We start from the raw sequence: 14168 nt of genomic DNA, 5'->3' as shown, positions 1-14168 counted from the left end.
TTATCCCAATTTTCCAGCAGGCCAAATGGCCTGTGCTGTCACATCCTCCACAAGACAGTGTAGATGAGCATGGTGCTCTCTCCAAATTTTCCCAAATCACAGAATTCCATCCACGATCACCACGCATGCTACCTTCCATTCCAAAACATCCTGTTTCATATCACAGTACCCTATCTTCTATCTCAACATTCCATCTTCTATCACAACATTCTGTCTCACGTCACAGCATTCTACCTTCTATCACGTAGCATTCCATCTACTGTCACAGCGTTCTATATTCCATCACAGCTCTCTAACTCCTACTGCTGAATTCTATCTCTTCTCCTCCAATCGAGGAGTAAATGAAGGCCACAAAAGACACACAGTATTGGGTCTGTGAATGCAGCCTGGTTCTATGAGCATAGCCTGGTCCTCCAAATGCAGAATGAATGTGTAAACGCAACCTGTTCACGCAGCCTGTCTGGGTCTGTAGTCTCAGTCTGGTCTTGTAAATGCAGAATGAATTTGTAAACACAACCTGTAAATGCCTGGGTCTGTATATAAGGTCTCTAAACGTAGCCTGGTTTGGCACTCTCTCTCTGCTGACAGGACTGTGTGTGTGTATGCATGTTAATTTACAGATTGAAAGAAGAGAGCTGAGTTATTAATAAAGCTCGGAAATAGGATCTGCTGTATTATTTGCTTGTTTGCAGGGTTAAAGCTTATTTATTATTGGGAGAGGAAAGTTAGTGGCAGGGCAGAATGTCTTGACACCCAAAACATCAATGCATTACGAAACTGAATAAGACTACCGAAACAGCATGACTTGTCAGCTCGCAGAAATCTCTCATTACTCATGGCCCAATAAATGCTACGGCCTTTCTCAAACCTTTCGATAGCATTTTGTTTTGTTTTTGGGGAGGGGGGGGGGGGGGGGGGGGGCGGGTACGGTGGGACCTTCAACACTACATTCAACACTATCCGAGACACAAAACCCTCTTGCAGTTTGTAAAGCGATGTCAGGTGGCAGTAGCACGTTCCACGCCTCCCGTTCTTAAAAATTTTTTCCCGCTTAGCCATTGGGCTTCTGCGCTCTGCCGTACATTGTCCGCTGTAAAAATGCTGACATTTTGCATGTGGCTAAATGGGTTATTGTCAGCAGTAATTCTGCCTGCGATTCCCCTTTTGCTGTAGACATCTGCTTCCACCATATTCAAAATGGCAGCTTCCTGCCGGCCTATAAATATATATCCTCTTTAGCGCATTAGCCGCGAAACAAAGTACCCACCTGGAGATTATTATCTTTCAGTTTGAACAATGTGCGGCCAATATGCTGGCACGAGTGAACCTCATATTCATCGATGCCATTTGAAACCAACTCACATGTGACCTCTTCTACACATATGTAAGGACTGATTTCACCCCTGCAGAAGATATTCACATTTATGGGAGAAATTTCTTATTGAATTAATTCTGGCGTTTGCTGTATAAATCTGTGTTTACTGTCTTAAAGAAACGAAATGCCTCTGCATTTTGTGATAAAGTTCCAGATACTAGCTATATTTTTGTTTGTTTTTCTTTGGGTTTTTTTTTTTTGGGGGGTGGGGGGGGTCAGGTGTGGGGTGATGTGCTTAAGTAATTGTGTGGTTATGGTTGTGTGTTCATGTAGCTTTGTGGTCACTAGGTGCTACTTGGTTATATGAGCCACTGGTAGCGACTGGTCCTCTGGACTTATGTCTGACCAGTTTCACTTTTCCAGCCAGCAGCTCACCCCAGTGGACATATTGTGTACTGCAGCTTCTCGTGACTCTCCTTCGTCTCTGTGGCTTTCCTACATGTTGCGTGCGATGTGTCTGAAACACAGCAGTTGGACCCATTCTACCAAACCTTGAAGAAGGAAATACGGTAAGGATAGACTACTTCTGTGTCATTTTATTTTATTTTCACATTTATTCATTTATTTTCACATGAGGTGACTGTATGCAGTTATGTAGCTGCTGGATGCAGGTGACCAGGTGTACAGCTGTATCCTGAAGGCGACCAGGTCTACAGTGGTTCACATCACACGACAATAACTTAGCAGATGCTGTTATCCTGAGCGACCAAAGGTGGGGGGCGTTACAAGGCCCATGTATAATCAATAACTATAAAATTAGCTAAACAAACCAACATTTACGATTGTTAACAAAACAAAACAAAGACAATATACACTACTTCACAAATATGATGTGAAAATGTTGTCAGCACGGTGATTTAGAGAAAACACCACTCATTTAAGATATATTCTTGTGTTGTTTTGTGAATAGCCAACGTCCTGTGCTAAAAAACGGAGTTGGAAGGGGGAGGCAGCTGACAGCGCGTTTTCCCCGGTCCTTTGAACCATTCTATTCGTATTCCTGTGGTTCCGCTAAGTCACCGCGCAACTGCGAGAATAGAGGAATAGAGCGATCGCGCAGAAACGAGCTCGGCTCCCTTCGGCATCCCCGGCGGCGGCGCGCATCCGGAAGACGTTTCCAGAATGTGACGTTATCGAACGTGTCTCTGGCGACCGCAATGCTCGTTGCATCCCGATGCGTTCGTTCTGTAGTCCGGCCACACTTCAGCTCCTAAAAAAAAAAAAAAAAAAAATCGGACACAGACCTCTGGAGAGAGATAGGGTCAGAGAGACACTGAGACCGGGAACAAAAGAGGAGGGATTTGCAGACCGGATAGCGCGGTGACATCAGCTGTGAAAAATGTGTGTGTGTGCTTGTGAATGCACAGAATCCGGCGTGTGAGACTGTAGGGGAGGAGAGGAAAAAGGCGTTTCCATGCTCAGACCGGCCAGAGCTTGGACAGACCGACTTGCTGTGCGAATAGGCTGGAATATACACACAATTTCCCTTCCCAAGTGTAGGCCTGTTGCTAAAACTCGAATATAACGGTTAGAGAGATAATAGGAAAATTGTCGAAATATTTCCAATACCAGTCGACGGGTGGAGGGAGTGCCGGGTGTCCAAAGGGTTCGCCACCATACCAAGCCGTGAAAGACACGAACGGACCCGGACTGGGATAAAGAACACTTCCTCATTCCGTTAGCTAATCGGGCACAGCATCTCTCCGCCACGGAGTGTACGCCTCTTGTACCCGAAGTAAGTAAACGCGTATGTGGGGTCGCCTTGTTGGACACGATTTTATCCATGGTAATCCGTGTGCATTTTCTCCGTCGTTTCCTGTTGTTCTCGTCGTTTCTGTTGTTATGGTTCTTTTATTTCCCACCGTTAATAGCCAAACCCGATCAGATTAGGTCATCATTGACAGACGTGTGACATTCCACTACATTTTCCCAGCAAATTATTGTCATCCATTGCAGCCAGCATTAGTTAAGCTAAGTTCTGGTGATGTTCCTACTGTGTGGTCATCTCTCCTGCCACATCGGTTTAGGTTTGACACGTGATGCTCGATAAAAGTTAACAAAACGAAAGCGTTGGCCTGCAGGATTCTCCAATGCAAATCTCCGAAAATGATCTCCGCATGATCTTTAACAAAATGTACCCCTTTCCAAAACTCAAGTTAGCCTAATCTTAAGAACTTCCGACCGACTTAACGTGTTTTTAACTGTTGTTCTGTACCATTAATTAAGTTTAACCGTTAACAATATTTATTAATTATATTAATTTACATTTTCCTTTGAATGATGCAAGTGAGCGGGTAGGCCTATGCCGTTCAAACATCATGACAAAGTGCTGGATCTGGAACATTCTGCCAGCTTGCGTACCCCGATCCCGCACCTCTCCAGATGAATAGGCCATATTGTCACGAACCGTGTCTAATTAGATTTAGCGCCGAGCACCTCCAGCGCAATTCTGTGTGTCACAGAGAGCCGTTACGTGTTGCACGCCGCCCTGCGTATCTGTGCTCGACCGAAACACGACAGATTTAAGCACGCTAAGTGAGCATCAACTCCGACGCCAGAGGGTGTGTGAGAGAGAGAGAGAAAGAGAGCGAGAGAGAGAGAGAGAGAGAGGGAGAGAGGGAGAGAGGTCGTTGCAAAATAATTGAGACGTCGCATGGAACACGTTAGATTGGATTTTATATTTTATTGCGCCTATAATTTGTAAAATAGTTTCCTCCTTTTGATCCTTGAATCGAACGTCTCTCTCCCATGCATAGCTGCAGTATGTTCCTGCCTGCCAGTGCGTGGAGCTGTGTACAGATCTCCTGATTCACCGCTCTACCCTCAACCCTTCCCCTCCTGCCCGGCCCTAGGCCTGTGTGTGTGTGTGTGTGTGTGTGTGTGTGTGAGCATGCTCGTGTGCGTGTGCTGCTCACGTGTAAGTGTGTGTGTGTGTGTGTGTGAGAGACAGACAGAATGTGTGTGATGCTAAGCGTTCACATTGACCTCTTTCTTGTTTCCATTTTTAATCTAAAATGCAATTGGTTGAGGAATCCAGTAGAGGGTGGGAACCATAGACTGTGAGATGGGAACTCGGCTGGGAGAGAGAGATGAGAGAAGAGAGAGGGAGAGAGAGAGCGAGAGAGAGAGAGAGAGAGACAGAGAGAGCTGTAATACTTGGAAATAAGGATATTGAGGAAGAGAGAAAGAACACATCGGTGGGAGAGAGTAGTGTTGTTCTTTCCTTTTGTGCCTATAAACTGTGAAAAACATTGACGTTTCGGGCCTTTCGTTAGGCCTTCATCAGGATGTGTGAAAATCCAGAAAGGGCACAGGCTGCATCGTTTAGTCTAATTGGAGACAGCTGATCCTCATCAGCGGATAGGGGGCTGGGCTACATCCCGGCCGCGGAAAAAACAAGGAAAAGCCAGCGGCAAACATACCACTCGCCTGCATAATACAGTACGCTAACTCCTCCACCGTGCAGACATTTACACGTGGGCTGCGCTTGCATGCACGTCTGCGTATCTTCTACGCAGATCCATAAAAGCATGATCAAAAAACAATTTACCTGCGCCCCAAAATCACATAGGCCTAAATAATTAAAGAGACACATACATAAATAATCATATACACCCATGCTAAATATAATGGACTACATCGGAATAATTCACTGTAGTTATTCTCTAAATTCATGCCCTTGGGTGACAGGGTGTCCAGGGTATGTGTCCAGTATGTTTCCCTAGCCTCATTGCTAGTGCTTGTGACATTGCATCCTGTGAGACTTGCACTTCTGGCTTCTGTAGCTTGCAGCAGCTGGAGCCTGGTTAATGTGGAGCGTTGACGCCACGAATCGCGAAGCTTCCATCTCAGCGGGGCGGCTCTTTGCTTTCCCGTCGGTTATGGCTGAAGCCTCTTTGGCCAAAGACTCGCAGTGTGCCCGGTTTTCCGACACGCGTCCGCTCGCGGCTAGCGATTGGCCGAGCAACGAGGGCATCCCCTCCGCACCCGCCGTCTCATTGGCCGGCTGACGCAAGCTCTAAATGTGCTGATTTTCTTGTCTGGCTAAAGTTAGCCGGCGACCATCCCACCGTGTCATTTCATCCATTAGCAGAGGTCAGTGGTAACATGACTAGCGTTAGGATGAGCCTGCACAATCGCGCAATATTCTACAGCATTAATCAGTTGCGGGATTGTTCGAGGAACGCACATGATTCTAAAATGGCAGCCGTGATAGCGGTTGCTTAGTCATTTTCAGTGCTTAAGGGTCCCTGTTGTGTCCGCATGGAGTCGTGCTGCATCGTGTGATCACAGAGGCCTGTCTGGCTGCTACCTCCAAGACTTTTCTCCATCTGTCATATTTGGGAAGTTGAAGATTTTCGATTCAATTTCACTAATATCGCACCTTTTTTCTTGGGAGTATTTATTACGGCTTAACACCCTAGTGTTCGCAGTCTGTTCGCCCTGGCTTGCGAGGTTTGCCTGTGACATCCATTTTCAGTGGGCAGACTTGTGATCGCCAAGGTTTTATATTTTTTTTACGGTGGTCTAATGTTCTATCAACGTGTAACTCTTCAGGGATTTGAGAGCATTCCCGTTTGTTTTGTGTTTCTACTGTGGGAATGTGCTATTAAATAGGTTTCACATTAATTAACTGTCCCGCTCGATTGGAGACTAAAATATCCGGCGTTACTTCAACTCTTAACAATAGGGACCGTACGTAATCTTTAAGCGTTGATCTAACCCTGACCTCTTTACTATGTTGGTGGTCCACTCCAGCGGTGGGTCTCCCCCAAAGTTTAACTGAAACCTATGCCTATGATTCCACTGGTCCAGATAATATGTCAGGTGTGTTTGATAATTTGGTTTGACTGCATTTGGAATTGATTCCTTGAGCCTGATGGGGGTTATTTTTGGTGTCTCTGGTTATCTGTAGACCATGTTGGTTGGGATGAAGGTCTTTTGGTGTCTCTGTATGTCAGTTGAGATGAAGGTTTTTTAGTGTCTGGTGATCTGTAGACCATGTTGGCTGAGATGAAGGTTTTTTTAGTGTGTCTGTAGACCATGTTGGCTGAGATGAAGGTTTTTTAGTGTCTGGTGATCTGTAGACCATGTTGGCTGAGATGAAGGTTTTTTTAGTGTGTCTGTAGACCATGTTGGCTGAGATGAAGGTTTTTTTAGTGTCTCTGTAGACCATGTTGGCTGAGATGAAGGTTTTTTTAGTGTCTCTGTAGACCATGTTGGCTGAGATGAAGGTTTTTTTAGTGTCTCTGTAGACCATGTTGGCTGAGATGAAGGTTTTTATTGGTGTCTCTGTAGACCATGTCAGAGTACAGTTCTCTGCTGAGCGACCTGGCTGAGATCATCACAGCGGACGACCTGGAGCAGCTGAAGAGCGCCTGCAAAGAGGACCTCCCAGAGGACCAGAGCACAGGCATCACCTGCTCCACCGACTGGTTCAGTTACCTGGAGAAGAACGACAAACTGGCACAGGGTGAGAGAGGGAGAGAGAGGGAGGGAGAGGGAGGGGGGTGAGAGAGGGAGGGGGGTGAGAGAGGGAGGGAGAGGGAGGGGGGTGAGAGAAGGAGAGGGAGGGGGGTGAGAGAGGGAGAGAGGGAGGGAGAGGGAGGGGGGTGAGAGAGGGAGGGAGAGGGAGGGGGGTGAGAGAGGGAGGGAGAGGGAGGGGGGTGAGAGAGGGAGGGAGAGGGAGGGGGTGAGAGAGGGAGAGAGGGAGGGAGGCCATAATCTGCTCCACTGACTGGTTCAGCTACCTGGAGAAGAACCAAAAACTGGCACAGTGTGAGAGAGAGGGGGGGGAGTAGAGAGAGAGAGAATGGGAGAAGAAGAAGTGGAAGTGGGCGGCCTGTAGCGTCGTGTTTAAGGTAAATGACTGGGACCCGCAAGGTCAGTGGTTCTAATCCCGGTGTAGCCACAATAAGATCCGCACAGCCGTTGGGCTCTTGGGCAAGGCCCTTAACCCTGCATTGCTCCAGCTCAGTCTAATCGACTGTATGTCGCTCTGGATAAGAGCATCTGCCGAATGCCAGTAATGTAATGTAATGACGTGAGTATACAAGTGAGTGGGTGAGGGAGGTATAGAGAGAAAGAAGAATGAGGACAGTGGAAGTGAAGGACAGGGAAAAAGAGAGATGGAGAGGGGGGGTGTAGACTGAAAAAGAGGGAGGAAGACTGTGCATGTGAAGGAGAGAGAGAAAGAAGGGGAGAGGGAGGAATAGAGAGAGACAAAGAAGGAGGAAGACGGATTGAAGGCCATGCTAACAGTGAGCGCCCGCCTGCCTGTCTGTCCCCTGCGCAGATAAGCTGTCCTACATCGAGCACATCTTTGAGATCTCCCGCCGGCCGGACCTCCTGACGAGGGTCATCGAGTATCGCACCACCGTGCTGAAGATCTCCGAGGACGACGAGATCGACAGCAAACTCACGCGCATCCCTTCCGCAAAGAAGTACAAAGGTTCGCTTTTTTCCCCTCCCCCTTGCTCTTTCTCTCAGTTCCCTCTCTCTCTACCTTATCTCTCTCTCTCTCTTTCTCTCTCTTTCTCTCTCTTTCACTCATAGCACTCTATCACCTTATGTTATGTTAAATGGTAATTGCACTATTACCTTGTGTTATGTTATGTTGTTTCTCTCCCCAGATATAATTCGTCAGCCCTCCGAAGAGGACATCATCAAACTGGCCCCTCCCCCCAAAAAAGCTTGAGGCGACCTCTGCACCACTCCCCCATTCCTCAGCGCCCCCCCCCCCCCCATCTTTCCCCATCTATTTACACCCCACACTGACCAACCCGCCAGCCAATCACAGCCAGCTATGCACAACTCCTCCCGGCTCTATGGGTGGGAGGGAGTGGCCTATGTTGCTATGGCGATGTCCAATCAGGAAAGAGGATGAGTTTTATTTTGTAGTTTGACATTGCTGAGCAGATGCAGGCCTGAGTTGCTGGATTAGTCCCATGGTTTCCGTGTTTTGAGGCAGATTATGTAGATTCTTAGGTTTTTAGAGCCACACACCTTCCAGAGTAGTCAGTATCCCTTAAAATGATTAGAATTAGGCTTTTTTGGAATTTGTCATCTGAAGCCTACTGCCCCCCTGATGACACCGGCTTGCTGACACTTTAACAAACATCGCTCTGCCAGTGAAGGATAGCAGAGTGAGAGTAGAGAAAATAGAAGAATGAAAAGGTATTGAGAAAGACGTGAAACGATTCTCTTTGCTTTTCACAAGTCATTTACTAAAAAATAAAAATAAAATGCGCACACGAGAGGTGGGATTGTTTAAAAACCAGCCACTCGTAGACTGACATTGGGGATGGCAATTAAAGTAGTGGATAGAAGTCCTTCCTGTTTGTGACGAGTGCTTCCTGTCCGTAGCATGTGCTTCGCCCTGTCTGTAGCGAGTGCTTACCGTCTTGTGGTGAGTGCACTCTTTTTCCTGCTTTTACGAAGCCCTTCTCCACCATCTTTCAGCTGCGTTCCCAGCATGCATCTGGACGGTGCTTCCTGCCTCTCGGGGGGGAACACGAGAAGCTCATGGGCGTATGTAGCTTATTGGCCGTGTCACAGCCGGAGGGGCGAGAAAGAGACAAGATGGCACGCCACCGATACGTACACTAGCGCAGGAAATTCTGATGTCTGTGGAGGTGTTCTGGATGTTTTCTGCCAGCTAGTGGAGCTGTGTGCGCTGATCACCTTTTCCTCACACACACACACACACACACACACACACACATGGCAGACATATCCACATTTACGCCACGGTATAAATTAACTGAGCTGCCAAGTAAAACATTATTCTCTGTCTGGCTCCACCCACAGCCATGAGCTTTCACAAGTTCTGTTTGTTTCAGACCACAATCAGGTCAGAGGCCCGTGACATAATTCAGAAAGATGACATCCCCCAGAAGAAGACTTTTAATTTACACACGGCAGGGTGTTAATCCGAGAAAGTAAACACCAATCGGTGCGGTGGAACATCGAAAATTGAGACTTAAATGAAGAGAAGTCTTGAGTTCTGAGATCCAGTTTGGTGAAAGCACAGAACGAAAGAACAGCCCAGTAGACTATGTGATAAATGTCCAACCAAACTTCGCTGGTGGGTTCGAGTTTTGCGTTATAATGCCTCCCCCTAATGTACCTGTACCTTTATCTTTATAGCTTTTTCCTCCTATATTCCACTTCCAGCCATTGGAAGATTCTAGCATTCCGAGCGTCAATTGCTTCAGACTTCCTAGTGGAAATGAACGTGAAACAGACTAGAAGACTCCCATTAAACTTTTATTTTTTATTTTTTTATTTTTTATTTTTATGACAAATATAGTTAGATAGAGATTTTCTTCTGTCTATATGTGTCTCGTTGTGTCACCCTCTGTGAACTTTACATATTGTGACCTTATTTGTTTGTACTGTGTTGTGGTTATTTATGAAATGCAAATGTTGTTTTTGTGTTTTTGGGGAATCAGGCATGTTTACTAACCATGGGCACTGAACAAGTATACCATGTGAAAGGGTTTCCATTTTCTTTTAAAAAATATTATAGAGACCTGTTGCAGTTTCACACTAATTCTGACAGCCAGTGTTGTTGGTGTCCACTGAAATGTGGTGTTTTCTTCTTCAGTGTGATCAGCCCGTAATTTTCATAACTGGAGCGTCATATTTAGCTGCTGTTGCTTTCGTTTGGATGCACCTGATCAGTGTGACGAACGTGAATCAGCATCGCGGACTGAGGCCGACTGGAATAATTATTACCGACTGACAGACTAACCACGTCTCCGCCGTGTCGACAAAAACGGTTGTTGTTGAATTGTGGGGTATTGTCGTGTGTAGGTGGGTAGAAATGTGAAAAGGTTAAAAAAAAAAAAAAAAATAACGGAAAGGAAAAAAAAAACAAAAAAACGAGACAAGGGCACAAAAGAACTCAGGCGAAGTGAGTTTCCATGGTAACAGTGGAGCGCTTTAGTGGAAGGAGGCGGCTCGCACACGGGCTGAGGGGGTCATTAGAGGTCAACAGCAGGTGCCCGGCAGCGGTTACATCATCGAGCCCGCGAGTGAGAGCCGTCTGCGGCTTAGGAACGATGGCGGCCCGGGGCTGATGGAGGCTGCGGACGGCGGTTAACGCAGGTGTTGCGTAAGAGCGGCGTGCACGGTGGTGCGATGGCGGAGAGGCAGAGCCGATGGGCTGTGCTCTGGAGAAGCCGGGACTGTTGGGGGTTGCAGTCATACGTGGGAGGGAGTGGGCGGTCGCCGGGGTAGAGGTGTGGTGTGTGGGGGGATGTTTCAGGTTACTGTCGTGGACTTGGGTGGTTTTAATGGCAATGGCCCAGAGTTGTAGTCTGTTCTCGGGCGCCTCCGTTTTTGGAATGTTTTTGAAGCGTTGCTGTAGTGTTGCCAATAGGTTTGTCACATTTGGAATGCGGTGAAGGTTGCTGGAGAGTCGAATTGCGAAGACTTCTCTCTGTGATCAGGTCAAGTGGGGGAACTTTGGCTTCCTGATGTAGAGTCACAGAGGGATGGTGATTGGCTGGAAAGGTATGAAGGTGACAGAGGATGACATGAACAGAGACTGCAGACTGGCCTTTGACTGGCCAGTGTTTGCACTACAGAGGGAGAGAGGGACAAGTTGGGTAAAGGTATTTTTCAGGTTCAAGTGGGAGAGCAGGTTGACTTACCTCCTGCAGTAGCACGGCACAGAGGCGGACATTTTAACCCTTTCAAAAGTAGGCTTCTTGAATGTTGATTTCTTCAAAATCCGAAGTTCGTGACGAGAACTACCTTTGCTTTCAATTACCATTAGCCATTGTTACATCAGCGTTTAGAATGTTCGCTCAAGAACATTCTAGTCACTGTGGATTTCACACCTTAAAGGGTAAATGGGTACACCATGGAAACTCCGCCCCCCAAACGTGCCTAATCGTAAATCAGAGCTTTGGCAACGACAGGTGAGCTGTGTAGAGAGAGGGAGGGTGCAGGGCGCAGAGCAGGAATACCTGTAGACAACATGATGGACAGCAGGAGTGATGCCACTGAGAGAGAAATAGATGAGTGTCTTTCTCCAGAGTTGCTGTGTGAATATTTCAACTCTGTTCTAACGCTGTGACTCTTTAAAAAAAAAGCCTGACTAAAAACACTGTTTATGAATTCTGTCCCTGCTGGTTGCCATGGAGATTTTATGCTGTTTTTCCGTAGAGATAAAAAAAAAATATTAAAAATATATATATATATATATTTTGCAAAGACATACATGAAAAAAAAACTATAATAATACATAGTATATTTAAAGAATAAAAAAATAAGGTGTGGCTTTTACCATGAAATGAAAATGTGCTACAGTGAATATTAAAATATATTTGCTTATCTACTCTTGCCTTCTGTGTGGTTATTATATGAGCCGTTCAATTTTTCCCATGCTCAAGTTTAATCAGCTGCTAACGTGCTATTGCAGCCTTCTGCTCTATGGATAACATACTGCCTGGGCTAACGTGCTTTCTCTTCACCACTCCTTCACATTACATTACATTACATTATTGGCACTTGGCAGCCGCTCTTATCCAGAGCGACGTACAGTTGATTAGACTAAGCAGGAGACAATCCTCCCCTGGGTTAAGGGCCTTGCTCAAGGGCCCAACGGCTGTGCGGATCTTATCGTGGCGACAGCGGGATTAGAACCACCGACCCTTGCGTCTCCCCATCATTTACCCTAACCACTACGCTACAGGCCGCCTTCCATTCCGAGCCCTGCTTACAATGACAGGCTGGAGGCATGGGAGCGATGGGGTAGGGAAGGGAACAGGGCTTAAACAGGAAACCAGGGGATTGACATCCCCCCCCCCCCCCCCCCCCCCAGACGCTCACAATCTCCAGTGGTTACTGGAGGCAGTGCAGTTTATTAAACCTCCGGTGCCAAAAGGCAAATTTCCCCATTGGAGTCAAATTCAAAACTATGACTTTACCCTCAGCGAAATTACCCAATTTTGGACAGCACTTTTAAATTCTACATTTTCTTCATGCTGAACTGATGACTCTCCAGTGACCCTGAGCTGCACGGGAGAAGATTTCCGTTCTGATTCATCACATTTAGATGCATACTCTGGTGCCAAGAAGGCCCTACCGTCAAACATGGCTGCCTCCATGAACTCACTTCGTAGCTCCCATAGGACTCATGGGTTTAACTCCAGAACACAGTTCTGTGTGTGAATGTTACCCATAGAGTTTACGTACTTTTTATTTAAAGCAACGGAACTCTGTTAAGAGTTTGGAGGAAAAGGGGATATTTGACTCACAAAGTGAAAATGTGTTCAGTGTTATGTAAAACAATCTTTTTTATTGGTTACATTTTTTTCATTGCCGATATAGAGGTTTCTGTGCATGAAAGTACCGGTTGACATTTCAGGTGAGAATTAAGGAAATAATTTGGGATTATGCTCTAAAACGATTCTCTAAAATAAGATGTTATACTTATTATTCATATGGCCTGAATTACATACAAATCTCATAATGTTTGTAGAGATCCTCATGAGAATATTGCATACATGTTACATCACATACACTCAGTGAGCACTTGGTTAGGCATTTCGCTGACTCATTTTTTTTAGACGTATTAAGTCTTCCACTTATCCACTTAAACGTTTGACGTGTTGGGTGTTCAGAGATGTTTTTCTGCATACCACAATAATGTGTGCTTATATACACAGGGTGGCCTGTAGCATAGTGGTTAAGGTACATGACTGGGACCTGCAAGGTGGTTTGATCCCCGCTGTAGCGACAATTAGATCCGCACAGCCCTTGAGCAAGGCCCTTAACCCTGCATTGCTCCAGGGGAGCAACTGTACATCGCTCTGGATAAGAGTGTCTGCCAAATGCCATTAATGTAATGAATTACTGTCACCTTCCCTACTCACCCTGCGAGCCAATTATGCTGCTCCATGAGAGCCGGCCAAATTTGGCTTTTGGCAGGACCGGGTATCGAACCTCGGTGTGCAACTGCAACGAACTGCAAAGAACTGCAACCGCAGGTTCGCTGCATCTTAGCCTGTTGCACCTCCACGGCTCTCAGTAGATTCTGAGATACTCAAACCACCCTGTCTGGCACCAACAATCATCCCACAGTCCCCATTCTGATGGTTGAAGTGAACATCAACTGAAGCTCCTAACCTGATTTTGTGCAGTGCACTGCTGCCACAAGATTCGAAAATAGCATGAATTAGTAGGTGTAAAGGCTTTCCTAATAAAGTGCTCAGTGACTGTATGTGCATGAAGCATAAAGGCACAATACAGTATCACAAAGTAATAATTGAAGCAAGTTAAAAGTGGTTGCCGTGTGTGTGTGTGTGTGAGTTAAAAACAAAAATGCTGAATTAATTCTATAAAGGGAATTGCATACCACCAACATCCCTACTTCCTGAAAAAGAGGAGCTCATACTTAAATGTATTGAACAACGTACACGCATTTGTCAGTCACAGTTGGAAAGTACCAAGCAAAAAGGAAGCGGAGATTTTGGGCAAGCATGGTTGCCTTCAGTGGTTTCCAGATACGAGTGCCAAATACAATATTTGATGTATAACTTTTCCAGAAAAGTCTGCTTGGTTTTTATGCTTCACCTTGCGTCTAGTACTTTGTCTGAACAATAAATATGCATTAATTTTTAGGTTTTAGGAGAATTCAATACAGGAGAGGCTAGTTTGCTGTCTCATAGAAATTGGAATTTTGGGTTGATTCTATGTTCTTTTTGGGGATATAGTCCCCTCCAAAAGTATTGGAACAGCAAGGTCAATTCCTTTTGTTTTGAGTTTGAGGGGAGAATCC

The 14168-nt window shown here is 46.1% G+C and overlaps 1 protein-coding gene across 2 annotated transcripts; it reads left to right on the top strand.

Moving 5' to 3' along the window:
* Window positions 1-1765: 1765 nt before the first annotated feature.
* Window positions 1766-11723, top strand: LOC133137440 (astrocytic phosphoprotein PEA-15-like). Of its 2 annotated transcripts, none has more exons than XM_061255724.1 (4): window positions 1766-1884; window positions 6674-6848; window positions 7671-7826; window positions 8008-11723. In XM_061255724.1, exons 2-4 carry the CDS (start codon window positions 6677-6679, stop codon window positions 8070-8072), a joined length of 393 nt encoding a protein of 130 aa, XP_061111708.1. In that variant the 5' UTR covers window positions 1766-1884; window positions 6674-6676; the 3' UTR covers window positions 8073-11723. The 2 variants fall into 2 exon arrangements, with proteins under 2 accessions (XP_061111708.1, XP_061111707.1); XM_061255723.1 differs by lacking the exon at window positions 1766-1884 and adding an exon at window positions 2481-3110.
* The last annotated feature ends 2445 nt before the right edge of the window (window positions 11724-14168 follow it).

This window comes from Conger conger, chromosome 9 (genome assembly GCF_963514075.1).
Source record: "Conger conger chromosome 9, fConCon1.1, whole genome shotgun sequence".
Classification (NCBI taxonomy): domain Eukaryota; kingdom Metazoa; phylum Chordata; class Actinopteri; order Anguilliformes; family Congridae; genus Conger; species Conger conger.
This window is presented reverse-complemented; position numbering and strand designations above follow the sequence as displayed.